Source organism: Phyllopteryx taeniolatus, chromosome 21 (assembly GCF_024500385.1).
Source record: "Phyllopteryx taeniolatus isolate TA_2022b chromosome 21, UOR_Ptae_1.2, whole genome shotgun sequence".
Lineage (NCBI taxonomy): Eukaryota > Metazoa > Chordata > Actinopteri > Syngnathiformes > Syngnathidae > Phyllopteryx > Phyllopteryx taeniolatus.
Window position 1 is genome coordinate 17,046,243 of NC_084522.1, and position 27,267 is coordinate 17,073,509.

The 27,267-nt window shown below is 44.1% G+C and overlaps 2 protein-coding genes across 2 annotated transcripts in view; one reads left to right on the top strand and one right to left on the bottom strand.

The window, feature by feature from the left end:
- Nucleotides 1–18,687: 18,687 nt before the first annotated feature.
- Nucleotides 18,688–19,135, top strand: LOC133471135 (sex-determining region Y protein-like). The gene is made up of 2 exons (XM_061760371.1): nt 18,688–18,864; nt 18,950–19,135. The coding sequence occupies exons 1-2, from the start codon at nt 18,688–18,690 to the stop codon at nt 19,076–19,078; spliced, it is 306 nt and encodes a 101-aa protein (XP_061616355.1). The 3' UTR covers nt 19,079–19,135.
- A 2,748-nt stretch (nt 19,136–21,883) lies between these two features.
- The window catches only part of LOC133471492 (protein OSCP1-like), a 55,491-nt gene continuing 50,107 nt past the window's right edge, over nt 21,884–27,267 (bottom strand). Inside the window, exons 4-5 of the mRNA XM_061761061.1 lie at nt 22,110–22,124; nt 21,884–22,006 (exon numbers count right to left, since the gene is read on the bottom strand). Of these exons, the coding sequence (XP_061617045.1) occupies nt 21,884–22,006; nt 22,110–22,124 (138 nt within the window). The remainder of the gene's footprint in view (nt 22,007–22,109; nt 22,125–27,267) is intronic.

Here is a 27,267-nt window from a genome sequence, read left to right on the forward strand (position 1 = left end):
GATGTACATAGAGGTATATTGAACTATTAATAGTGTGAAAACAATTAATAGATAATTTTATTAAATTGACATCACAATTGACATTGTGCAACATTTGCACAATCAACATTGTCCCAGACTATCGCTTGAAGTCTCGGCGCCCTTTGCCCAATGGTCATTGCACCGGGCTATTGCAATATTAGTCATTCGAACTGCTCTAAGTGCTAGAGGACTCTGAATCTTTTTGCACAATTGTCAAAAAAAACAAAAAACATGTACCGGATTACCAGATAACAAGCAACCTTTTATTGCTCAGTGACTGTTTTTCTCAAATGTCTTGATGTCTCAAAAGTGTTCTCTGTCAATTGAATGTCTGCTGTCGTACTAGAGCGGCTCCAATTACCGGAGACAAATTCCTTGTGTGTGTTTTTTGGACATACTTGGCAAATAAAGATGATTCTGATATTCCTTGGTACTTCTGTCCATAATTTTGCTTTAAACTGAAAAGTGGACTGAAATCTTTACATTGTGTACCAAATTCTTGACCACTACGTACAGTTCTTCTGTTTCAAAGCAAACTGAGCATTATATAACCTTAGGAAAGGCAGAATATTGCACTGGCTATCATTAGATTATTTTGAAAGTAGTTTCATGACTCACGTCTCAGAACTGACCTATGTTTTTATTTGTGTTTGCGGTGCCCGCACCACAGGTTGTGGTACCGGCCCCGGTGCCCTCAACGGGGCCCGACGAGGACCTCGTGTCCAGTTTTTTTATTGGGGGACAGAGACTTTGGGGGCTCCGGATGGAGCCTGGATGTGGGGCCCAAGGTGGACCTGACCTCGGCCTTGTACAGGCAGCTTGAAGCACTGAAGGCGGAGGAAGCGGCCGGATCGGAGCATAGACTTTAAATTTATTTCAAATGTTTTAATAAGGCGGCACGGTGGCCGACTGGTGAGAGTCTCAGCCTCACAGTTTTGAGGAGCGGGGTTCAATCCCCGGCCCCGCCTGTGTGGAGTTTGCATGTTCTCCCCATGCCTGCGTGGGTTTTCTCCGGGCACTCCGGTTTCCTCCCACATCCCAAAACCATGCGTGAATTGGAGACTCTAAATTGCCCGTAGGTGTGAATGTGAGTGTGAATGGTTGTTTTTTTGTATGTGCCCTGCTGGCTGGCAACCAGTTCAGGGTGTACCTCGCCTCCTGCCCGATGATAGCTGGGATAGGCTCCAACTCGCCCGTGACCCTAGTGAGGAGAAGCGGCTCAGAAAATGGATGGATTGATGTTTTAATAAACCTATATACAAATTCGATGAATTTTTTTGTTTTTGTTTTTCTCTCTCAATGAATGTTTTTACTTTTCTCTCTCAATTAATGTTTTTACAAATGTATTTTATTAATTCTATTCTGTGTGTGTTGCACAGAAAATATACAGTAATCCCCATTATTTAGAACGTACAGAATAAAAAAGTTTCAGGTCACATATTTCACACTTTAATTTCGGGCCCACCAACCTTCCACAAAGTGAGAGCTGCTACAGTTTACGCCACACTGCTGAAATAACAAACAGTGGAATTTTGACTCATGAATTGAAATCGTTCCGTGACCAGTATCGCAGGTGTCAGGCGGAATCCTCACAATTCCAAAACCATCACTTTTCATCTATCCATCCATCCATCCATCCATTTTCTGTACCGCTTTATCCTCACAAGGGTCACGGGTGTGCTGGAGCCTATCCCAGCTATCTCCGGGCGAGAGGCGGGGTGCACCCTGAACTGGTCGCCAGCCAATCGCAGGGTGATATTGCAGTTATTTTTGCTAGTTATCCATAAGTAAAGCATATGTAATACTATAATGAGGAGATGAAAAATGTATATGGTTTCACAGTCATAATGCAACTCTGAGGGAAACTGTACCAGCAATGCAGCACACGACAAAAATGAGATTGACCGCATATCAACAAACAACCATTCGCGCACACATTCACACCTACGGGCAATTTAGAGTCTTCAATCAACCTACCACACATGTTTTTGGGATGTGGGAGGAATCCGGACTGCCTGGAGAAAACCCACGCAGACATGGGGAGAACATGCAAACACCACACAGGCGGGGCCGGGATTTGAACCCCAGTCCTCAGAACTGTGAGGCAGATGTGATAACCAGTCGGTCACCGTGCCGCCGATCGCTTTTCAGGAATTAAGAAGAAAAAAAACCCGCCGGCATGTTAACATTGCATCGTCAAAGAGAACAAGCCATTTTCAGCACTTTAGATTGCTCAATAATTTGTAAAAAAATAAATTAATTAATTAATTAAAAAAAAAGAACAACGACTCCTGGAAGCCGTCACCTTATCGTGGTGGAGGGGTTTGTGTGTCCCAATGATCCTAGGAGCTAAGTTGTCTGGGGCTTCACGCCCCTGGCAGGGTCACCCATGACAAACAGGTCCTAGGTGAGGGACCAGACAAAGCACGGCTCAAAGACCCCTATGATGAGAAATATTGATGGATTGAGGTTTCCCTTGCCCGGACGCAGGTCACCGGGGCCCCCCTCTCGAGCCAGGCCTGGAGGTGGGACTCGAGGGCGAGCACCTGATGGCCTACACCCATGGGGCCAGGCCGGTCACAGCCCGAAAGGGTAACGTGGGTCCCCCTTCTCATGGGCTCACCACCTGTGGGAGGAGCCATAGGAGTCGGGTGCAGTGTGAGCTGGACAGTGGCCGAAGGCGGGCACCTTGGCAAGCCGATCCCCGGCAGCAGAAGCTGGCTCTAGGGACGTGGAATGTCACGTCTCTGGCAGGGAAGGAGCCCAAGCTGGTGTGTGAGGTCGAGAAGTTCCGACTCGATATGGTTGGGCTCGCCTCCACACACAGCTTAGGCTCTGGTACCAGTACTCTTGAGAGGGATTGGACTCTTTAACACTCTGGAGCTTCCCACGTTGAGAGGCGCCGAGCAGGTGTGGGTATACTTTTTGCCCCCCGGCTCGGCGCCTGTACGTTGGGGTTCACCCCGGTGAAAGAGAGGGTAGTCTCCCTCACCCTTCGGGTGGGGGGACGGGTCCTGACTGTTGTTTGTGCCTATGCACCAAACAGCAGTTCAGAGACCCACCCTTTTTGGAGGCCTTAGAGGGGGTGCTGGAGAGCGCTCCCGCTGGCGACGCCATCGTTCTGCTGGGGCAGTGAGACCTGGAAGGGCGTGATTAGGAGGAACGCCCCCCCCCCCGATCAGAACCCGAGTGGTGTTCTGTTATTGGACTTCTGTGCTCATCACGGCTTGTCCATACCGAACACCATGTTCAAGCATAAGGGTGACCATACGTGCACTTGGCACCACGACACCCTAGGTCGCAGTTCGATGATCGACTTTGTGGTCGTGTCATCAGACTTGCGGACACTCGGGTGAAGAGAGGGGCGGGGCTGTCAACTGATCACCACCTCGTGGTGAGTTGGCTCCGATGGTTGGGGAAGATGCTTGTCCGACCTGGCAGGCCCAAACGTATTGTGAGGGTCTGCTGGGAACATCTGGCAGAATCCCCTGTCAGAAGGAGTTTCAACTCCCACCGCCGACAGAACAGAGATTCGACCAGAGTTCCTTAAAGGCTCTGGATGTTGTGGGGCTGTCCTGGTTGACACGCCTCTGCAACATTGCGTGGACATCGGGGACAGTGCCTCTGGATTGGCAGACTGGGGTGGTGGACCGCCTTTTTAAGAAGGGGGACCGGAGGGTGTGTTCCAACTACAGGGGGATCACACTCCTCAGCCTTCCTGGTAAGGTCTATTCAGGGGTGCTGGAGAGGAGGGTCCGTCGGAAAATCGAATCTCAGAGTCAGGATGAGCAGTGTGGTTTTCGTCCTGGCCGTGGAACAGTGGACCAGCTCTACACCCTCGGCAGGGTCCTCGAGGGTGCGTGGGAGTTTGCCCAACCAGTCTACATGTTTTGTGGACTTGGAAAAGGCGTTCGACCGTGTCCCTCCAGGGGTCCTGTGGGGGGTGCTTCGGGAGTATGGGGTACTGAACTCCCCTGTAGGACCGGAATCAGGGTTTGGTCCGCAGATCCGGCAGTAAGTCGGACTTGTTTACGGTGAGGGTTGGACTCCGCCAAGGCTGCCCTTTGTCACCAATTCTGTTCATGACTTTTATGGACAAAATTTCATGGCGCAGCCAAGGCGAAAAGGGGGTCCGGTTTGGTGGCCTCAGTATTGCATCTCTGCTTTTTGAAGATGATGTGGTTCTGTTGGCTTCATCAAGCCGTGATCCCCAACTCTCACTGGAGCGGTTCCCAGCCGAGTGTGAAGCAGCTGGGATGAGCTGAGTCAGCACCTCCAAATCTGAGACCATAGTCCTCAGTCAGAAAAGGGTGGCATGCCCTCTCCAGGTCGGGGATGAGATCCTGCCCCATGTGGAGAGTTCAAGCAACTTGGGGTCTTGTTCACGAATGAGGTAAGAATGGAACGGAAGATCGACAGGCGGATCGGTGCAGCGTCTGCAGTGATGCGAACTTTGTGTAGGTCCCTTGTGGTAAAGAAGGAGCTAAGCCGAAAGGCGAAGCTCACAATTTACTGGTCGATCTATGTTCCTACCCTCACCTATGGTCACGTGCTGTGGGTCGTGACCGAAAGAACAAGATCCCGGATACAAGCGGCCGAAATGAGTTTTCTCCGCAGGGTGTCCGGGCTCTCCCTGAGAGATAGGGTGAGAAGCTCGGTCATCCGGGAGGATCTCAGAGTAGAGCCCCTGCTCCTCCACATCGAGAGGAGCCAGATGAGGTGGGTGGGGCATCTGATTCGGAGTTCAGCGGAGGGCTGCGTCACCGCGCACTTGGAGGACAAGCCTCGGTGACCAGCCCAACCAAGGCAGATTCCCTGTTTCCGGTCTCAATCCACTGGCTAGCATCACCATGGCTGAACCCATGCAACTGTGCAGGTTCCGTCTCTCCCCTAAGGAATGTCAACGCCGGCTGAGGGAAGGGCCGTGCTTCTCCTGCAGGCAGTTGGGTCATTCCGTGCGCAACTGTCACGTCAAGGTTGCCGATGCCGGTAACAAGGGCACGGGAGAGGTGAGTCTGAATTTCATGAAGGAAGACCCTGCCCGGGTTCTTCCTAAAGTGACACTATGCTCTCCTGATCAAGAAATTCAGACACCTGTATTAATTTACTCTGGTTCTGACGCAAACTTACTCAACTCCATCCTCGTTAGACGGATGCACCTTAGAACCTTTCAAATAAAACGCCACCGCAACACCCATGCTGCAGATGGCAGTTTTATGGGCAAGATCACTCACCGCACCCAAACACCCACATTGACATTTCCTGATTCTCACTCGGAACGCATTAGTTTTCATGTTTTTTACGCCATGAATCATGACCTTATTTTAGGGAACCCATGATTGAAATTACATAACTCCCACATTGACTGGTACTCTGGGCAGGTTATGTCATGGGGCAGCAATTGCGCCCAGACCTGTTTCAAGCCTCCATGTGATGTTCAGGGCTATGTTTCTAATGACAATCCACAGACCCCATCTGGGGATCCTGACTTTTCTCAAGTGCCCACCTGTTACCAGGACATTAAAGAAGTTGTTTCCAAATCCAAGGCAAAATCCCTTCTACCCCACAGACCTTATGACTGTGCTGTTGACTTGCTGCCTGGAACCACACCCACACGAGGGAGGTTATTCTCTCTTTCAGGGCCGGAACACAAGGCCATGAAGGAGTACGTGGTAGAATCACTGGCAGCCGGGATTATTCGCCTATCTTCATCCCCTGCGGCAGCAGGAGTTTTCTTTGTGGACAAGAAGGACAAGACTCTGTGACCCTGTATCGATTACCGGGGTCTCAACGACATAACGGTGAAAAACAGGTACCTTCTTCCTCTCATCTCCACCGCCTTTGAGTTCCTGGAGGGAGCCAAGGTTTTCACCAAACTAGACTTAAGAAATTCATATCATCTAGTCAGGATAAGGTCAACACACCAAAGGGACATTACAAGTATTTGGTGATGCCTTTTCCAGCTGTTTTCCAAAATCTTGTCAATGATGTCCTGCGTGACATGTTGAATGTGTATGTTTTTGTATATTTGGACGATATTTTGATATTCTCCCCGGATGAGGAGACTCACGTCATTCATGTCCGCTCTGTGTTGCAGCAGTTACTGCAGAATGAACTATATGTCAAGGCTGAGAAATGTGAATTCCACAAGGCGTCCGTTTCTTTTCTGGGGTTCGTGCTGGCTCCAGGTGAAATCAAAATGGACCCTTGCAAAGTTGATGCCGTGACGAATTGGCCCACTCCCACGTCACGCAAAGACATACAAAGGTTCTTAGGGTTCGTTAATTTCTACAGAATGTTCATTAGAAATTTCAGTTCTATAGCCTCGCCTTTGCATGATCTTATCTCGCCACACAGACCTTTTGTATGGAACACGCTTTGTCAGGCAGCTTTTCAGAAACTTAAATCGAGTTTTACCTCCGCTCCCATCCTCACTTTGCCAGATCTCAAACAGCAGTTTTGTGAAGAACCTGGAATATCTTTAGTCTGCTCAGAGATTAAATGCGATGTCATGACCGGAACAAATGATAGGACCCAAAAATGCACGACTCCAAAACAAATGGACAGTTTCAAAAAAGAGAGGTTTAATATACGGGCAGAGGTCGGTACACAGGCAGGCAATCCAAAAAAGGCAACAGTATCCAAAAACATGAGGCAAAAAGGCGAGGTCGATAATCGGAACAGGGTCTAGTCTAACTGTGAGTCTTTGACGTGGAAACAATGAATGCTGGAACGCGACGACAAGGTACAACGAACTGGCGACGAGAAAGAATGAGACACGAGGTTAAATGCAAGGGGTAATGAGGGTGAATGAGGCACAGGTGGTGAAGATGCTCTCAGGAGCAGGTGTGTATGAAACAGGGGGAAGACAAAAAACGGAACACACACCCATGACAGTACCCCCCCCCCCCACCCCCCTTAACGGCTGGCCCCAGACGGCCCCGGAGCCGCAGGATGCGCAACCTGGAAGTCCCGAATGAGCGAGTCATCCACAATAAACGCAGACGGCACCCATGAACGTTCCTCAGGCCCGTAGCCCTCCCAGTCCACCAGATATTGAAACCCTCTCCCCCTCCGACGTGACGACAACAGCCGCTTCACAAAGAAGACAGGGCCCCCATCCACAAACCGGGGGGGAGGAGGGGGCCTGGAAGGCGGGACCAGAGGGGACTCCCGGGCTGGCTTGAGTAGGCTGACGTGAAAAGCAGGGTGGACCCGCATCGACCTTGGAAGCCTAAGCTTCACGGTGACAGGGTTGATGATCTTTGTGATGGGGAAGGGCCCAACGAACCTGGGAGTGAGCTTCTTGGACTCCACTCGGAGTGGAATATGTTTGGTCGAGAGCCAAACTCGCTGACCCACTTTGTAGTTCGGGGCCGGTGTCCTCCGACGGTCAGCAGCGGTTTTGGAGGACCGTCCCTGGCGCAGCAGCATCTGGTGGGCTCGCTCCCAGGTCCTCCTGCAGCGTCTCACCAAGGTCAATGCCGCTGGAACTGTGGACTCTGGGGCTATGGCAGGAAACAGAGATGGTTGGTAACCATGCACAACGTGAAAGGGCGATAGACCAGTGGATCCGCATCCACTGGTCTATCGTGGGGAATTGTGAGAGAATTCGACCCAAACCAGTTTCTGAGACCAGGATCACAGCTCCTGTGAAGCGAGACGTCGGAGCCCAGTCTCCAGGTCCTGGTTCAGCCTCTCGGTTTGGCCGTTGGTTTCAGGGTGAAATCCAGATGACAGACTGACGGTAGCACCTATGAGATTGCAAAACTTCCAAAATTGCGAAATGAATTGGGGACCCCTATCAGACACCACATTCTTGGGGAAACCATGGAACTTGAACACCTGGTGTATCATTAACTGTGCAGTATCTTTAGCTGAGGGGAGTTTCGGGAGTGCAATGAAGTGAGCCATTTTAGAGAACCTGTCAACAACTGTGAGAATTGTGGTATTTCCTTTCGAGGCCGGTAATCCCGTCACAAAGTCTACGGAGATGTCTGACCAAGGACGTTGTGGTATTGACAGAGGTCGCAACTCCCCAGAAGGACGTTTACGAGAGGACTTGTTCGCAGCACATACCTGGCAAGCATTGACATCATTGGTAACATCCCTTCTAACATTGGGCCACCAAAAGCGCTGTTCGACCACAGATTGAGTCTTGGCAATGCCTGGGTGATATACAGTCCGGTTACTGTGAGCCCAGTGGATGACTCTTCCCCTTAAGGTCGGAACCACATAAAGCCTGTTTTCAGGGCAATTTTCTGAGCTAAGAGTGTTCTTCAGAGCCTCCTTTACTGCAGTCTCAATGTCCCAAACAAAAGCAGAAACAAAACATGACTTGGGCAAAATGGTTTTAGGGTCGGACAAAGAATTCTCTGCGCAGAAAATGTGCGATAAAGCATCTGGCTTACCATTTTTAGAACCAGGTCGGTTGGATAACGTGAAATTGAATCGAGTGAAAAACAGAGCCCATCAAGCCTACCTCGCATTTAATCTCTTTGCATATTTCAGATATTCCAGGTTCTTGTGATCTGTCCATACTAAAAACGGAGTATGTGCCCCCTCTAGCCAGTGCCTCCACTCCACCAAAGCCACCTTGACCGCCAGCAGATCACGGTCACCAATGTCATAATTTCTCTCGGCTGGGGTCAGTTTTTTGGAGAGATAAGCACAAGGATGTAATTTACCATCCTTGAGAGATTTCTGGGAGAGCACTGCTCCTATTCCGGCATCAGACGCATCGACTTCGACCACAAACTTCTGTTTGAGATCTGGCAAAGTAAGGATGGGAGCGGAGGTAAAGCTCGATTTAAGTTTCTGAAAAGCTGCCTGACAAAGCGTGTTCCATACAAAACGTCTGTGTGGCGAGGTAAGATCATGCAAACGAGAGGCTATAGAACTGAAATTTCTCATGAACTTTCTGTAGAAATTAGCGAACCCTAAGAACCTTTGTACGTTTTTGCGTGACGTGGGAGTGGGCCAATTAGTCACGGCATCAACTTTGCAAGGGTCCATCTTGATTTCACCTGGAGCCAGCACGAACCCCAGAAAAGAAACGGACGCATTGTGGAACTCACATTTCTCAGCCTTGACATGTAGTTCATTCTGCGGTAACTGCTGCAACACAGAGCGGACATGAATGATGTGAGTCTCTTCATCCGGGGAGAATATCAAAATATCCAAAATATACCCACCATTGAGGACTTGCACGCTGCCAGAACGAAGACAAGGGCGTGCAAAATCCTCTCTGACCCTCCGCACCCCGGTCACCAGCTCTTCCAGCTCTTTCCCTCAGGTAGGCGCTACCGATCAATGCAAACTAGAACTAGTAGACATTCCCTCTTGCGATCAACTTCTTAAACACCTAACCGATAATTCCATTTCAACAAGTTGGCAATTTTTTGACTTGAGTTTGTTGTCACATTTCTGTGGGGCCAATTATGTATTACTCGTGCACTCACTGAAGTTGTCTCGCCATGCTGCACTATTTGTACACTGATTGAGGAGTATCTGTAACGTTTGCACAACCAACACTGTCCCAGATTATCGCACTACTCGTCACTTTAAACCGCATACACTCCTTGAAGTCTCGGCGCCCTTTGCACAATGGTCATTGCACCGGACTATTGCAATATTAGTCATTCGAACTGCTCTAAGTGCTAGAGGACTCTGTATCTTTTTGCACAATTGTCAAAAAAATTATAATAATAATAAATCAAATGTACCGGCATTACCAGTTAACTAGCAACCCTTTACTGCTCAGTGACTGTTTTTTTTTTTTTTTTTTTTTGTGTTCTGTAAATTGACTGTCTGTTGTTGTACTAGAGCGGCTCCAACTCCCGGAGAAAAATTCCTTGTGTGTTTTTTGGACATACTTATCCTAACTAAATGATATGCATTTCTTAAGTCTTTCTTAAGTCTGTCCCTCTAATTGCGAGACTTAGAGGGACAGATTCGGCGTCCACTCGCTCAACAACATGGAGCCTGGATGTGGGGCCCGAAGCGGACCTGACCTCTGCCTTGTTCAGGGAGTAAGAAGCATTGGAGGCGGCGGAAGCAGCCGAGGCGTCCTCCCTCTCCTCCTCTTCAACATGCACCTCTATCCTGCATGATGGGCCCAAGGGGGACCTGATCTCCGCTATGTTTGAGATGGGAGACTCCACAACATGGAGCACCAGCCTGGATGTGGGACCCGAGGTGGCCCTGACCTCTGCCCTATTCAAGGAGCTGAAAGCCTTGCCTTGGAGGTGGCGGAAGGCGTCCTCCTCCGTGTCCACGTGCCCCAAAGTCGACATGGTTGACGCAGAGAGCGCGCAGGGGTGGCTTCACCCTGATTTAGAATGGCCAAGATTGTCATGTGTGTGTGTGTGTGTGTGTGTGTGTTCCGGGTTTTGTCTTCCCCCCCTGTTTCACACACACCTGCTCCTGTGAGCATCTTCACCACCTGTGCCTCGTTCACCCGAATTACCCCTTGCATTTAACCTCGTGTCTCATTCCCTCTCGTTGTACCTTGTACTTTTTGGGTCCTATCCTCTGTGCCGTTCATGACAAAGATACACAGAATCAAAGCACAGACTCTGAATTTCTTCTTTATTTCAAAGGTTTTTACAAAATGTGCATAACCGATGAATTGCTTTTTTCAAATAAATTTTTACAATTGTACATACAGTGGCTGAAATAAGAATTGAACACGTCACTATTTTTCTCATTAAATATATTTCCAAAGGTGGTATTGACATGAAAATTTCACCAAATGTTGGGAACAACCCAAGTAATCCATACGTTCAAAGAAAGTAGAATAAATAAGCTCAGAAATTAAGTTGTGTGTAATCATGCAAAATGACACAAGGAAAAAGCATTGAACACGCCAACTGGTATTTATTTAATACTTTGTACAAAAGCCTTTGTTTGCAATGACAGCTTCAAGACACCTCCTGTGTGGAGAAACTAGTCGCATGCATTGCTCTGGTGTGATTTTGGCTCATTCCTCCACACAAGCAGTCTTCAAATCTTGAACGTTTCGTGGGCTTCTTTTATGGACCTTGAGTTTCAGTTCTTTCCTTAGATTTGCGATTGGATTCAAGTCAGGTGACTGGCTGGACCATTCTAGCATTTCCCCCCCCCCCCCCCTCTGAAACCAATTGAGACTTTCCTTGGCAGTATGTTTTGGATCATTATCCTGGTGAAAGGTCCACCCTCGTTTCATTTTCATCATCGTCGTTGATGGCAGCAGATTTTTGTCAAGAATGTCTCAGTACATTTGTCTATTCAACCTTCCTTCGATAATTTGAAGTTTACCAGTACCATTCGCTGAAAAGCAGCCCCACACCATCATGTTCCCACCTCCGAACGTCCCTGTTGGTATGGTGTTTTCAGGGTGATGTGCAGTGCCATTACTCCTCCAAACGTTGTGTGCATTATGGCATCCAAACAGTTAAATTTTGCTATCATCTGATCAGACTATGTTCTCCCAGTATTTAACTCGCTTGTCCAAATGTTGCTTATCACATTTTAAACGAGCTTTGATATGCTTTTTTTTGTCAGCAATGAGGTCTTGCGTGGTGTGAGTGTGCATACAGGCCATGGCGGCGGAGTACATTGCTCACTGTTTTCCTTGTGACAACAGTACCTGCTAATTCCAGGTCTTTTGGAAGCTCTGCACAGGTGGTCCTTGGCTCTTGGACAACGCTTTTGATTATTCTTTGCACTCCTCTGTCAGAGCACCTGATCGAGGCAAATTTATGGTGGTATGATTGGCGTTCCACTTATATATTATGGCCAAACGTTCAGAAGCTTAGATACGTGCCTGTAACCAATGCCATCGTTACGTTTGCAACAACAAGTTTGCGATGGTCTTGAGACAGCACTCTGCTCCTACCCATCATGAGATGTGTCTTGACTCACACCTTGGCAATGAGACCTTTTTGTGGGCTATCAATTAGGACTGAACCAGCTGATATTCATTTGCACTGACAAGGGGCTCGATTGCTGTTTGCTTATTGATAGATTTTAGGTGTTGTCTTGGCTTTCCATGCCTTTTTGCACCTCACTTTCCTCGTGTTCAATACTTTTTCCCTGGGTCATTTCACATTTTTACACAGAGTCAAGGAATTTATTTGTCATACCAACACCAAACCAATTAGTTTGAGTCTGGTTACATGGAAATAAATGTCAAATGGCAGAACAGTATGTCTATGAAATTTTCAGAGAAGAAAAAACATTTTTTTTTACCTGCATTTACCTGAGGTTTCTGCTTGCTGAATAGCATAAGCTATCCCCTTTTATCACTTCGTAATGTGTACAAATACATCTCAATAAATTAGAATATGGTCGAAAAGTTTGTGTATCTAAGTACTGATATCTATTCATTAAACACAAGGAAAACACTTTTAAAAAGGCTAAATGCTGCACTTTTGCATGTTAAAAATCACTGATCTCATACGAAGGTGAGTTTCTTTGATTGTAAAGTAATATTTGAATTTATTGAGCTGATACATTTTGGATTTTATTTTGCTGTAAGCTATAATAATCAAAAATGTACATGTAAAAAAAAAAATCATTAAATATTTCACTTGGTGTGCTTTTGAAGCTGTACCAATATGAACCTGCACAATATATTTTCTCTTAACATTACAACCATCTGCAGAAAACAGCACAAAAAATTGAAAATATAGAAATCCCTCCTTTATCGCGGGGGTTAGTTTCCGCATGACCCCCGCAGTAGGTGAAATCAGCGAAGTCGCGAAACCTTTTTTTTTCTTTTTGCATTATGTATACATCTTTTTCTTGCTGTATGAACCTCACTAGACTCAATCGACCCCAAACTCTTATTCACCTCTACTATATGCTGAGAAACAATACTAGACTCTTAAATACCCTTTAAACTCTTTTAAAATGCAGTAAGGCACAGTAGTACTGTGCACTATCTGAATTTTTTTCCTTCTAATATGTATTTTGAAACATTTTTATTTTGTTATCTTCATAGTCCTAATGTTTTAGGATAGGAAGGGTTCATTTTACCACAAACAAATAAATAAGGGGGAATTTTGTGCATTATGAAAATGATTTTTTTTTTCAAGGCACTAAATCTGCAGCGGGTGAAGCACGATATAGCGAGGGAACACTTTAAAGAAATCTTTCACTGCGTAAAGTTAATTTTTATGTGGGTTTTGTCAAACAGATCCAAAGTTTACAGCTTGGTTGGTTACTTGCCTTGGTATTCATACTACAGCTGAAAATAACAATAATTTTGTCATTGATTAAACTGACTAATTGATTATGATTCAGTGACTGGTTTGGTCCATAAAATGTCAGAAAATAGGCAAAAAGGTTGATCAGTGTTCGTCAAATTAAAAACCTTCCACCTAGATTGGCGCAGAAGGAGGCATCCATTACCCTCGCCCGACGCGCTGCATGGATATTCATGGCAATGCCACAACCAAAGCCGAAAAGAACCCATCGCCAAGGTGGCTGGCGATCACGAAAAAATTCATGGGATAAAGTTGACCCAACACAGCATGGCCAGGTAGCCCTGGCTAAGTAGCGCTGACGAGGAAGCCAGCTGGCTAGCTAGAAAGGGGGCAGCTGGTCCAAGGCAGTGAGGATTTACGGCACCGACAGGTGCAAAAACAACGCGGGTTTTACCTTTGGTCACGGTACGGCGAGGGATCCTGGTTCAAGCAAGCCATTTCAAGAAAAACATTTCCAGAGGTAGAAGCGGCAGCAAAAACACAGCAGCGTACTCTCTTTCCGGTTCAATAGATAGTTTTCAAATAACCGAATTGGGTTTTCATTTGTTGGACTATTACTTCGGACGAGTACAAGGAGTAACGATTTGATTCTCATTCGGAAGTCATTCTTTACTGTCAAAATGAATAAAGAATCAGGATTTAGAGGGCGAATCCGACACCAAACCAATACCGATGACGTTGAACACATTTCGTAGTTTACCCATGATTTCTAAATGTTTATATCGAATGTTTATTGGATTTATCTTACCCAACATTATAAAAAATAGCCACAAAAGGAATGAAGACGCTGGTTTCTCTTTCTCATGAGGAGGGCGTATGGGAGATTGTTCAGATTACAGCCTCTCAACACGCTCTCAACAATCTCTCCCGTCGCTCCTGCATTTATTTGAAAATAGGGAGGTTTCTAAGTTGACAAGACATAACGTACTAAGCTACAAGACACAACACACTAAGGGTAGGGTTTCAAGGTGAAAACATGGGACCAACACCTGCCACGTCCCGGCCACGTCCTTCTCTCTGATGATTCCTGCTAAGTCATCTTGAAGGCGAGACATCTCCCTTTCTCAAAATGGTCCATAATACTAATGCAAGCTAAGCAAATAAATGAGAACTTCTACAATATATTTAACAATCGACCAAGAAGGTCTACAAGTGTGCTACAAATCTTGGATTACATTTAGAATTATGAAAGTGTGAAACTTGGATTCAACAAAAAAAACATCACACCTGAAAATGTTGACCCCTCCTCTCATGGAATTAAGAAGCTGGCCGGAAATTGGTGCATTTTCAGCAGTTGAAAAGAATTGCTGTCTTCATAGCTATTACGATTTCCACGATCAGGATTTTTCATTGATCAGCGTGTTTAAAAAAACGATAACCGATCACCGATCCGATCACAAGATGGAGGAATGTGTCTATTTAAATGACCTGTTCATTTACTGTGCATACTTGTGTACTTAATTGCTCAAAAAATTATTTTTACAATAAATAATGTATCTCTGTTCCTCTATTTATGCCAGTGAGGCATAGTGACAGACAGAACAAATGAATGGTCTTCTATTAGATGGCAGGAAGTAAATGCAGTCATTAATGTTTCCACGTTTTTTGTTTGTTGGTGTGCCGTGAGATTTTTCAATTGTAAAATATGTGCCTTGGCTCCATAAAGGTTGGAAATCACTGCTCTCGTCACATCGTGTAGTCTAATCAGTCAGGTCAAACCAACATTCCAACATGACAGAAATAATGGGTGCTAACTTACTGTCATTAAATTACTTTATTTTTAATTAAATTACTTCACCCCCACCGAAACTTTAAACCATGATTCGACTGAACGGCGGCATGTTTAAGTAAAACTGTTCGTGCTACCATTAGCTTGCTAGGCTACATAACATTTTGTTGCCTGCTTGCGAGCCGTATCGTATTAAAAGGGAACATACCTCAAGCAAGCCTTAAATGAACGTCGATCGCGTTTGAGTTTACAAGATAAAGCCCGATGATCGTAAAAAATGGGATGTGGTGGTATCGGAATACAAAATGTTATTGCAGTTGTCTGACATAGTGCAATCGTGAAAGAGCAAATTTGTCTTGTAGTCTGATCTGGGCATTACGTGTTGTCTGTTCCACACCACCGACGTGTTTTAAAAAAAAATAAGTTTATTGACCGTCAGATATTTCCCGGACTACGTCAAAAGACACGCGACAATGCAAAAAATAAACTAGCTTTTAGATTCAAATATACTGTGCATGATGGCGACCCGGAGTAAATATCTTTTGCGGAGCCGATCAATGACGTCAGTGATCAGATCGGCGAATTATGATATTAAATAATTATTTAAAAAAATAAAATGAAAAAAATGCTAATTATTGGCCGATACCTATCAGGCCGATAAAAATTATACTTACTTCACTGGGATTGTTTTTAGAAGATCTGTCTGGTAATGCTGGTCTCATGTAACCAATAAATCTTTGAAATTTGACCCCCTTATACTTGTCCGACATATCGTTTCGAAGTGTCGAGTCAATTTGACATTTGTTGTCAGGTCAATAAGCTGTCGACTGTGCTCTGTTTGGCAAAACCCACATAAAAGGGAACTTTACAGTGTGAAATAATAACATATACTCAGCGGTGGGTAGAAAAACGCTACATTGACTCTGTTACATTTACTCAAGTAACACTTTGGATAAATTGTACTTGTCGGAGTAGTTTTGATGAAGCATACGTTTTTCTTTTACTCGAGTATTTATGTGAAGAAGGAACGGTACTTGTACTCCGTTACAATCATCTACATGCTACTTTCATTTACCAATAATTGCGTGCGCGACCTATTTTCAGACTTTCATTTTCGACTTTCGCAATAGGCGCCGTTGCTCCAATCCAAAGTGATTACCACAGTGAAGTTCGACTCAAGCTTACCAATCAAATGACACAAGAAAGTCACATGTCCGCACACAAACTCTTCTATCGGGCAACGCGGTCTCATCAAAGTGCGTTGCGACAGCCACGACAGACTGTTAATTCTGAACACAGCCAGATGCCAGTTATGAGGGAGTGCATCCTTGTGCAACCAGATTTGATTTCTTTTGTTTCAACTTTATTTAACCAGGTAAAAGGCCAGTTAAAACAGAACATCTCTTTTGCAATGGTGACATGGCCAAGAAGCCAACAAGTTAAACGTCCTGTCCAAGTCCATCACAGTCAAGTTTATTTTTACCTCCCCTCTCAAAAAGATACAAAATAAAACTGTTGAGTTGTACAAATTCTAGGGCACATTCATATTTGAAAATGTGGTAAAATGATGAATCTTGGTGAAAAATTCCTGTGCAACTCAAAACCCTGGCATTTTAAAAGTGATCAGCAGCCTTGTTCCTGTTTTTGTAATCTACCTGGTGAGCCTACAGTAGTGTGCTGTTTCACAAGTTGAAACAGTATTGTGGAAGACCATTTCTCAGAGCTGAATATGCCTTAATTTGTTACTTTACAAGGACTTTATTTGATAAAGATTTTATCTATTATGTTTTGGATGAAGTGATATTGTCCAGCAATATCTGATTTTTCTCTCGCCACCTCTGCGTACACTTAATCAGTCACTCTGATTCATTTTTGGTGTGGTTTGTACCGTTAACAGCAAAATATTGTGAAATGGCGGCCAGCTAAATACTTGAGAAAACTTGGAAACCTGAGGGAAATACAAGAAATGTACCGCCATTTGGCATTTGTTTCAATTTCGCAATATGTCTGAATGTATTACGGCTGTTAGATGAATTGAACCAATTTGTGTTGTGTCTGGCAAAAACGACCACCCACAACAGGACATTAACGGAGTGTCATGGATATATTTGTCTTTTTTTTCCAAGCTAAAATTGTCACGTACGTGGTTAGGGCGAAGGCGAGGAACGCAAGGCAAGTACATGGTGGACCCAATTGCAGGGAAGCAGGGAGGCAAGGCAGGAGTGCGGGAGTCTCAAAATAATCATATTTAATCTTTAAAAAAGGAAAACAAGGATATGGGATAAAGAAAACTGAACGAAGTCCCACAACAGATAACAACCAAACCAAAGTAACAAAGAAACACTTGAATATCTCAAACTGGAAACAAACTATGACCTGTGAGTAAGACGTGGAATAGATAGGGAAAACGACACCCGACAATGACGTACCACAATGATAAAGACAACTGGCGACTATGACACGGCAAAGACGTGACAACGACAATGAACCGACAAGAACTGAAAGAAACCAGGGAACTAAATACAAACAAATTGACGAGACAACGAGGAACCCCTGGACAAGACACGAGTGGCTGGAGAGAGCTGATTGGTCGACACAAAGTAGACGAGAACAGGTGGACACGACAACCTAATGAGCACGACAAACATGGAACACAGGAAAACAAACCAAACTCAACACAACCCAAACCAAAACACAGACCATGACAAAAATCACCCTGACTGTTGCTTTGCACAAGTTTTGGTCACTCGTTTTGAACATTGTGGCTCTTAAAATGGCGGCCACATCGCAAGCCCCTTCGAGAAGACTCACCATATTGTGATGGTCTCTGAAGGTCAAAAGAGGCGTTTTTATTATTTTCCTCGGGGTGGAGTGGACAAAATGTCGGTCAAATTGGCCGTCAGTTAGCTAGCTCGCTCGTTAGCTTAGCCATCGCCGCTCTTTGAACTTGACGCGTGACGTCACAAAGAGCACCCCAGTCTTCGCCGTGTGATTGGCGGATTGACTTATTTTGGGCGGTCCTAATAGTGGGAAGGACATAAATACCAAGTGACCAAGAAAAGCCCATTCCGAGTGACATGATGGATGATCGAGAGTGGGAAACCATTTTAGAAGTGGTGAGCGCGGACTCGGGCAAGATGCTCAACCAACGAGAGCAGGTAGGAGACGATTCATACATAAATCTCAAATGCGCACATGGAAATGTTTGGAACACGCAGCAAAAATGTGATTCCATACTGTAATAATTGATCTTCATCCATAGACACAAGTGCCCGTTTTTTTATTTTTTTGGGGGGGGGGGGGGTTGTGGGTCACAAGCCACTTTGGTTTAAGAAAGTCATTGTATAAAGCTTTGTTTCTGACTATGTATTTTTATTATTTGATAAATAATGTACTGTGTGCTCCTGTTGCATTTGCTCATTGGGGATACAATATTATCCTATCTTAAATCATGTTTTATGGTGCTTCTTATTCTGCTGTTGAGGAATTTTAGTTACTTGTTACAACTGAGTAGTTATAAAAAGTACGTTGTTAACAATTTTTTTTTGCAGGTCAGCGGTGCACCGTCGGTGGTGAGATTAAGACAGACCTTTTCCAAGCTGGTGCCGGGCCCAGTTCGCCATCCTCCTCGGCCATCGCCAGCGAATTCAGAGTCAGTATTCTCTGTAAAATGTCTTTCCTGGCGACATGCTGATGCTTTGTTTTGCAATTAGCACAAAGAGGAGGAAATGCGGGGACACCGCGTCTTATATCAAAAAGCCACCAAACGCATTCATGATTTTCATGAAGGAGCAGCGGCCTTTCGTGAAGGCCGCTGCGCCACGGCAAGACAGCGCCGCTGTCAACAAGGTCCTGGGGCAAATGGTGAGTTGTGTTTGCGACAAACGTCCTCGTCGCTTGTCTGGTGTTGTTCTGCATGTGTGCGCTGACACTTTGGTGATGTCCACAGTGGAAGTCGCTGACGCCGGCTGAGCAGCTCAGTTACTTCCAAGAATCTGAGCGGCTCAGCCGGATCCACGCCACCAGGTACCCGGACTGGACCTACAGAGACAACTACGTGAGTCCCAGAGTCATTTAGTTATGATACAGTGGAGCAACAACAGTCAAGAATAATTTCTCAAATGCTTTTGTGTACGATGACCCCATGCTTTTTTGGTTTAGGACAAAAGAGAAAGTGATTTCCAGCGTAAATCATCTGACCGGTAAGTACAGTATATCGAAGTATTTTTAGTTCATATAAATCTGTCCAAAGCCTACTATGTGGCTCTGAAATTCTGCCTCTACAAAAATAATGTATAGGTGCATCTCAGTGAATTAGCATTTCATTTCAGTAGTTCCATTGAAAGAGTGAAATTCCATTTTTTTTTTTTTATATATTGGATTATATCAAAGCAGGTGGAAAGCTAAAGTTTACCACCAAGAAATTAGAACATAAACACTTGAAATGATTTTTAAGAGAGAAATTAGGTCAGAATTGGCCTTCTGACTTTATTTCCTATCCATCCATCCATCCATTTTCCGAGCCGCTTCTCCTTCCTTGGCGTGCTGGATCCTATCCCAGCTATCATCGGGCAGGAGGCGGGGTACACCCTGAACTGGTTGCCAGCCAATCGCAGGGCACATACAAACAAACAACCATTCGCACTCACATTCACACCTACGGGCAATTTAGTTGTCAATTAACCTACCACGCATGTTTTTGGGATGTGGGAGGAAACCGGAGTGCCCGGAGAAAACCCACGCAGGCACGGGGAGAACATGCAAACTCCACACAGGCGGGACCGGGGATTGAACCCTGGTCCTCAGAAATGTGAGGTAGACGCTCTAACCAGTCGTCCACCGTTCCGCCTACTTTATTTCCTTTAAAACAAAAAAAAAAAACAAAAAAAAAAAAACTAATTAAATGAAATTATTAGAGAGAGAGATCCATCCATCCATCCATCCATTTTCTGAGCCGCTTCGCCTCACTAGGGTCGCGGGCGTGCTGGAGCCTATCCCAGCTATCATCGGGCAGGAGGCGGGGTACACCCTGAACTGGTTGCCAGCAAATTGCAGAGCACATACAAACAAACAACCATTCACACTCACATTCACACCAACGGGCAATTTAGAGTTGTCAATCAACCTAAGAGAGAGAGATATTACATAAATTTGTAATTTCACGTTGTAGTCTTAGATTTTACTCATTTTTTCAATTTTCTCCACAGCAAATGAGGCCACTGTTATTTTAACTTTTTTGTTTAACATTAAATAATTCATCTTTTGGTTCCTTTAACCCTAAGTTCTTTTACACAAGATTATTTTTGTACAGCTGTGATTATGCATTACTAATAAAAAGAGAGTCATCGTTACACATGCCCAAGTAATTATTTGTTCAAATTGGTCACTTAATTACAGCAGAAGCAGCACTCACGGTTCGGCTCCAGCACGCCAGCGATCCCAGTGAGGATAAGCGGTACAGAAAATGGATGGCTCCAGCCATCCAGCCATTTTCTTCCACTTGTCCGAGGTCGGGTTGCGGGGGCAGTAGCTTGACCAGGAAAGCACAGACTTCCCTCTCCCCAGCCACTTCCTCCAGCTCTTCCGACGGGATCATGACGCATTCCCAGGCCAGCCGAGAGATGTCGTCTCTCCAGAGTGTTCTGGGTCATCCCCGGGGTGTCCTCCCGGTGGGACGTGCCCGGAACGCCTCACCAGGGAGGCATCCAGGAGGCATCCTAAACAGATGCCTGAGCCACCTCATCTGGCTCCTCTCAATGCGGAGGAGAAGCGGCTCTACTGTGAACCCCTCCCGGATGACCGAGTTTCTCACCCTATCTGTAAGGGAGAGCCCGGACACCCCTGCCGAGGAAACTAATTTCGGCCGCTTGTATCCGGATCTTGTTCTTTTTTCAAATTTCAAACTGTATAATGTTGAAATGGCTTCTAATAATTTAAAATAAACTTTTTAATGGCAAAAAAAAAACGGTCTCGTGTTTAATGAACTCTCAGACCTACGACATGTTTTAATGTCGGTCATTATAGCGGTACTGGGAGAGCTAAGTATTGTTTTTGTTATGTTTTTTTTAAAGGTGGTACTTGGTGTGAAAAGTTCAGGAACCACTGTCACATATTAGGTTAATTCATATGTATAGAGTACATAGGAGGGGGGAGGAAATCTTAGCTGAATTTCTATCGAAGAGGTCTTTCCCTGTGTGGGCATGTTTACCTGTAAGAGATACACAAACACGCAACACCAATTTCATATTGGAACAAGCGGCACAAATAAAGGCGAACGCTGCTGGTTTTCTGGTGAAATATACTTTAAGTTCAATAACTTTATCTTCGTTACCATTTACTGAAACCATTTTTGTACATGGGCTAGCAGTAACTGATATTTAAACTATACAGCGACAACTAAAAAACATTAAAAACTTATTTTCCATGTATGTACAATATCCAACATTTACCTGCATTAGCTTGCGCTTTAATCCATTTGAAAAATACGCACAAAAAAAACGCCTTCGCGGGAGAATGCTTAACACTTCCGGATACAGAAAACGTGAGGTGATGACGTTTATACATACGTCACATACTTCCGGTCAAATAACACAACAGCGCCACCTGCGGGCTAATGGCAGACCTTCAGGGGGTCGCGCGACTGTACTGCACTTAGGTTCTGTTGTCAAAGAAATGCGCTTTATGGCTATTATTTTTCTAAAAGAGGTCATACAAAAGAGCAATAATCGTCAATAAATATTTGATTAAGTGTGTCAAAAATGGCAATAAATGAATTCAAACTTTCTTTAAATAATCTGTTTGAAATTTTATTTCGATGCGCGACGCTCCAGGAGAGTGGAAAGTGGTTTGAAGACAGGATTTGAATATTAACATGTCAGAAGGGTCAGAGGTCATCCATCATGGCCAGCAAGTCATCTTCTTTGTTACTGTTCACATCATCTGGCATCTCCTCTTGTTCTGCAAAAAGGGCGGCGATTTGAGCCAGCTGAGTTGCTGAATGTTCATCCTGAAATAGAAAACATTTCAGTCACGCCGCAGTTCCAGAAACACGCGATGGACGTGCGCGTTTACCTGCAGGGTTTGTATATTTATCACTCCAAATGACTCACCAGCTCCACTTGAAGCTGAACAATTACACATCATGGTAAAAATGATAAGGTTGATCTGAAAGCCAATTTGAGAACCGGACACGTTCTCAATCTCAACAGATGGGCCAGTAGATTGAGCTCTTCTTTAGCCAAAGGGTTGGGAGCGGTTTCTGTCTGTGGCATGGAGATAAAAACTTATCGCAGAAAGATGTGTCGAAAGAGCGTATGTTGCACACAGGTGTCAAATTTAAGGCCCATGGGGCGGATCTGGCCCTCCCTGTATGAAAGCTTGCCACAATTTTTCCTTGACTTTTTTTTCTTTTCAAAATTAGCCATACAAATAATATTTATCAAAGGCAGGAGCAATTATGTTCTATAGTATGATGGGATGATTATTCGGGTTCCCACACAAAATGTTCATGTAACTACAACCACAATTCCAATGAAGTTGGGACGTTGTGTTAAACATAAATAAAAACAGAATACAATGATTTGCAAATCATTTTCAACCTATATTTAATTGAATACACTACAAAGATAAGATATTTAATGTTCAAACCGATAAACTTTATTGTTTTTAGCAAATAATCAGTCACTTAGAATTTTATGGCTGCAACACGTTCCAAAAAAGCTGCGACAGGGTCATGTTTACCACTGTCTTACATCACCTTTTCTTTTAACAACATTCAATAAACGTTTGGGAAGTGAGGACACTAATTATTGAAGCTTTGTAGGTGGAATTTTTTCCCATTCTTGCTTGATGTACAGCTTCAGCTGTTCAACGGTCCGGGGTCTCAGTTGTCGTATTTTACGCTTCATAATGCGCTACACATTTTCAATGGGAGACAGGTCTGGACTGCAGGCAGGCCAGTCGAGTACCCGCACTCTTTTACTTCGAAGTCACGCTGTTGTAACACATGCAGAATGTGGTTTGGCATTGTCTTGCTGAAATAAGCAGGGGCGTCCAAGAAAAAGACGTTGCTTGGATGGCAGCATTTGTTTCTCCAAAACCTATATATACCTTTCAGCATTAATGGTGCCTTCACAGATGTGTAAGTTACCCATGCCATTGGCACTAACCATACCATCACAGATGCTGGCTTTTTTAACTTTGCGTCCATAACAGTCCGGATGGGTCTTTTCCTCTTTGGCCTGGAGGACACGACGACCACAATTTCCAAAACCAATTTGAAATGTGGACTCGTTGGACAGAACACCTTTGCACTTTTGCACTTTGCATCAGTCCATCTCAGATGAGCTCGGGCCCAGAGAAGCCGGCGGCGTTTCTGGGTGTTGTTGATAAATGGCTTTTGCTTTGCACAATCGAGTTTCAAGTTGCACTTACGGATGTAGCGCCGAACTGTATTTACTGACATTGGTTTTCTGAAGTGTTCCTGAGCCCATGTGGTGATATCCTTTCCACATTGATGTCGGTTTTTGATGCAGTGCCGCCTGAGGGATCAAAGGTCACGGGCATTCAACGTTGGTTTTCAGCCTTGCCGCTGACATGCAGTGATTTCTCCAGATTCTCTGAACCTTTTGATGGTATTGTGGACCGTAGATGATGAAATTCCTAAATTACTTGCAATTGGACGTTGAGGAACGTTAATGTCAGGTTCAAACAACCGAGAACATTTAATAAACAATAAACAAGGAAGGAAGACAAGAGACTGGTTCTTTTTACTCACGAGTTGAACGGACAGAGTTGTACGCAGTTACAACCTCCTTCCGCTCTGAGCACACTTCCTCTCTTTTTATTTCCTTAGGGTGGTTCCTAGTTACACAGCTGTTGCTGCTGCTATCTTGAGACAAGGGCACACACAGTAGCAACGTGAAACAATCACAGATATGACTTATTGTGCAGACATACATCTGGCACTGACAAGGTTTCTAAAGGAAACGCATTTGCTGACAAAGCCGCGAAAGAAGCAGCCTATAAACCATTTTTAGATTTAAAAAAACAAATTGAACAACAAACCTTAGATGACCAAACACTAAAAGACATGCAACAACAAAGTCCACAACAAGAACGCAATTATTGGGAAAAACAAGGTGCAAAACTACAAAATGAAATTTACATTAGCACAGAAGGGAAACAAATACTTCCAAAGAACCTATTTAAATGGGCTGCTATATTGAGCCATGGTGTGTCACATGTCTCAACTGGAGGGATGGTGGCACAGATACATCGACACTTTACAACCTATGGTTTCAATTTATATTCAAAGAATTATTGGAGAGCATGCATGATCTGTGCACGACATAATCCGCAAGGGCAATTGCGACCTACTAGAGGTAAATTCCCAGTGCCTACATACCCTTTTCAACGCATTCACATGGATTACATAGAATTAAGTCAAAGTGAAGGAAAGGAGTACTGTTTGGTTATCATAGATGCATTTTCTAAATGGATCGAATTATTCCCAACAAAATCACCTGATGCTCTGACGGTGGCAAAAGCACTATGTCAAGACATCATTCCAAGATATGGCATACCTGAAACCTTTTACAGCGATAATTTTGTAAATCAAATAATCAATAAAATAGGAACCATGTTCCACATCAATTTGAAAAACCATTGTGCTTACCACCCTCAGAGTGCAGGTCTAGTGGAAAGAATGAATGGGACAATAAAGAATAGACTGAAAAAATGTATGGAAGAGACAAGAAGGTCATGGACACAGTGTCTTGACCTCGTTAAAATGTACATCAACATTACAAGCACCACAGGTTGAACACCTTACGAAACATTGTTTGGAAGACCTTATAGACTTCCGTTGTTTCAACAAAATTGGGAACTTGATGACGAATCAAACTTAGCTGATTACATGAGAAAGTTGTTAGAGAATCAAAATGATTTAAAAGTATCTGCTGAAAGTAAACAAAAAAGCACACAATGGTCATTGCACCGGTCTATTGCAATATTAGTCATTCGAACTGCTCTAAGTGCTAGAGGACTCTGCATCTTTTTGCACAATTGTTTTTTGTCAATGTCTTTATGTCTCCAAAGTGTTCTGTAAATTGACTGTCTGTTGTACTAGAGCGGCTCCAACGACCGGAGACAAATTCCTTGTGTGTTTTGGACATACTTGGCAAATAAAGATGATTCTGATTCTGATTCTGATTCTGATTCGGTAAGTGGTTACGTCGCAACTTTGGCTACTATGGTGTTGGTTTTGTTTTTGTGGTACATGGTACGTCCCACCCTAAATGATACAACCAATTTTTTAGATAGAAAATCACCTACCAACTGGACCAATATGACGAACCCAATAATGAAAGATTTTGAATCATTAACTCGTATCAAAAGGAGTACAGCTGATGATCAGAACTGTGGGCATGGCCTCCAAACGCGGCAAAATGGTTTAATATTTTGTGCCCCCCAAAATCAAGCTGCTTTAATCATAATTCCATATGCGGCTCTCACCAATGATGCTCAAGAGAATGGGCAAAATTGCGGATTTGGATATGACTGGTATCCAACTATAGGCTTTGGATGGGAACACCTCATTGGTGAAACAGGTTATGATTGGTCCAGTTGGTCACAAAAAACAGCAAAAGAACATAGAAAGAAGTTTAACATAAGAAAAATGGCCCATAGTTTAATATTGAAATACAAATCAAGTCACCCAGTGTGTTTGATGGTGAGCTTGTGGGCCTATTCTGGCGGAAAAGATCCCCACTTCCAAGTAGCATTGTGTTATGGGAACCGTGTTAAACCAGAAATGCCATTGAAAACTTCAAAGAAAGGTGGACAAATTTTGATGGTTAACAACATAACTACTGATGATTGGTTCCTTGTTGTCACAGGAGTTTCAGGACAAAATAACAATTGGTTACTATTGGTGGAACAAGCAGCAACTGTAGCGAGAAAAGATTGTGTGGTTTGCATGGGTCCCAGGCCTTTGTTGCGCATAGTTGCGGCACAATTATCACAAGATTGTATTATTCCATGAATGAACGCTACTGTACCAACTGAGAGGTGTAAATCATGGGATCCTATATATCCCGTAACAAAAGCAGATAAACACAAACCAATGTTTTCTACTTTAGTAGCACCAAATAATTTCACTTGTATAAACATGATGAGTAAAGGCAAAAAATTAGGACCACTGAACGACACACAGTGTAAAGTAACCTTAAAAGTCGGACCAAATTTTATGCCAGTATCACGGAGCGACATCTGGTGGTGGTGCGGAGATGATAGACTCTTTGATAGATTTCCTAAAGATATATCTGGATTGTGCGCTATTATCACTTTGATATTGCATGTGTCAGTATACCCTATGCCTGTTCAAGATTTAATGGAAAGGGCGCCGATGTTTTTGTCCCATCTAGAACATAGACAAAAAAGAGATTTGTCCTGGCAGGGGCAAAATAATCCAACGTACATCGACGCCATAGGTGTTCCTCGTGGGGTTCCAAATCAATACAAATTAGCTGACCAAGTTGCAGGAGGATTTGAGTCCTTCATATGCTGGTGGTGTACGATTAATAAAAATGTTGATAGGATAAACTATAGCCACTTCAATGTACAGCCATTCTGACATTTTGCGGATGTTTTTGTATCCCATGCATTCGGGCATTAATCAGTAAATTAATCACCACAGCAATAACCCCCATGGAGAACCGTATGGAGCTGATGTATCCATTACTGTTTGTTGATAATGATAATGATAATGATGATGATGATTTTGCTTTAACTGATTTGTTTCCTGATCCAAATGATTACGATGTTTAAACTACAACATTCATGTATGACAAGTTTACTCTGAGTGTAAATGTATTTGTTTCATAAAAATGATTCTACAGTTAAAAATCGAAATGAAGTGACTGTAAGATGATGTGAGAATTTGTGCAAATACATGATAAACAGGAGGGAAATGTTAAATATATTTTAGAAGTTATCATTTATTTGCTGAGCCTGCATTAGTATTATGGACCATTTTGAGAAAGGAAGATGTCTCGCCTTCAAGAAGATGACTCAGCATCATCCGATGGCAGGGCGCCTTGACCAAGGACGTGGTCGGATGTGGTCGGGGACGTGACAGGTGTTGGTCCCATGTTTTGTGTTGTGTCTTGTTGCTTAGAACGTGATGTCTTGTAAAACCCTCCTATTTTCAAATAAATGCAGGAGCGACGGGAGAATTGTTTAGAGCGTGTTGAGAGGCTGGAATCT

What these genes read in the sequence shown, in the direction of transcription:
- LOC133471135 (XM_061760371.1), top strand. Translation starts at nt 18,688, where the DNA reads ATGCTGATGCTTTGTTTTGCAATTAGCACAAAGAGGAGGAAATGCGGG. An exon ending in ACAAGGTCCTGGGGCAAATG is followed by an intron (nt 18,865 to 18,949) that starts GTGAGTTGTGTT and finishes TGATGTCCACAG; the next exon opens with TGGAAGTCGCTGACGCCGGC.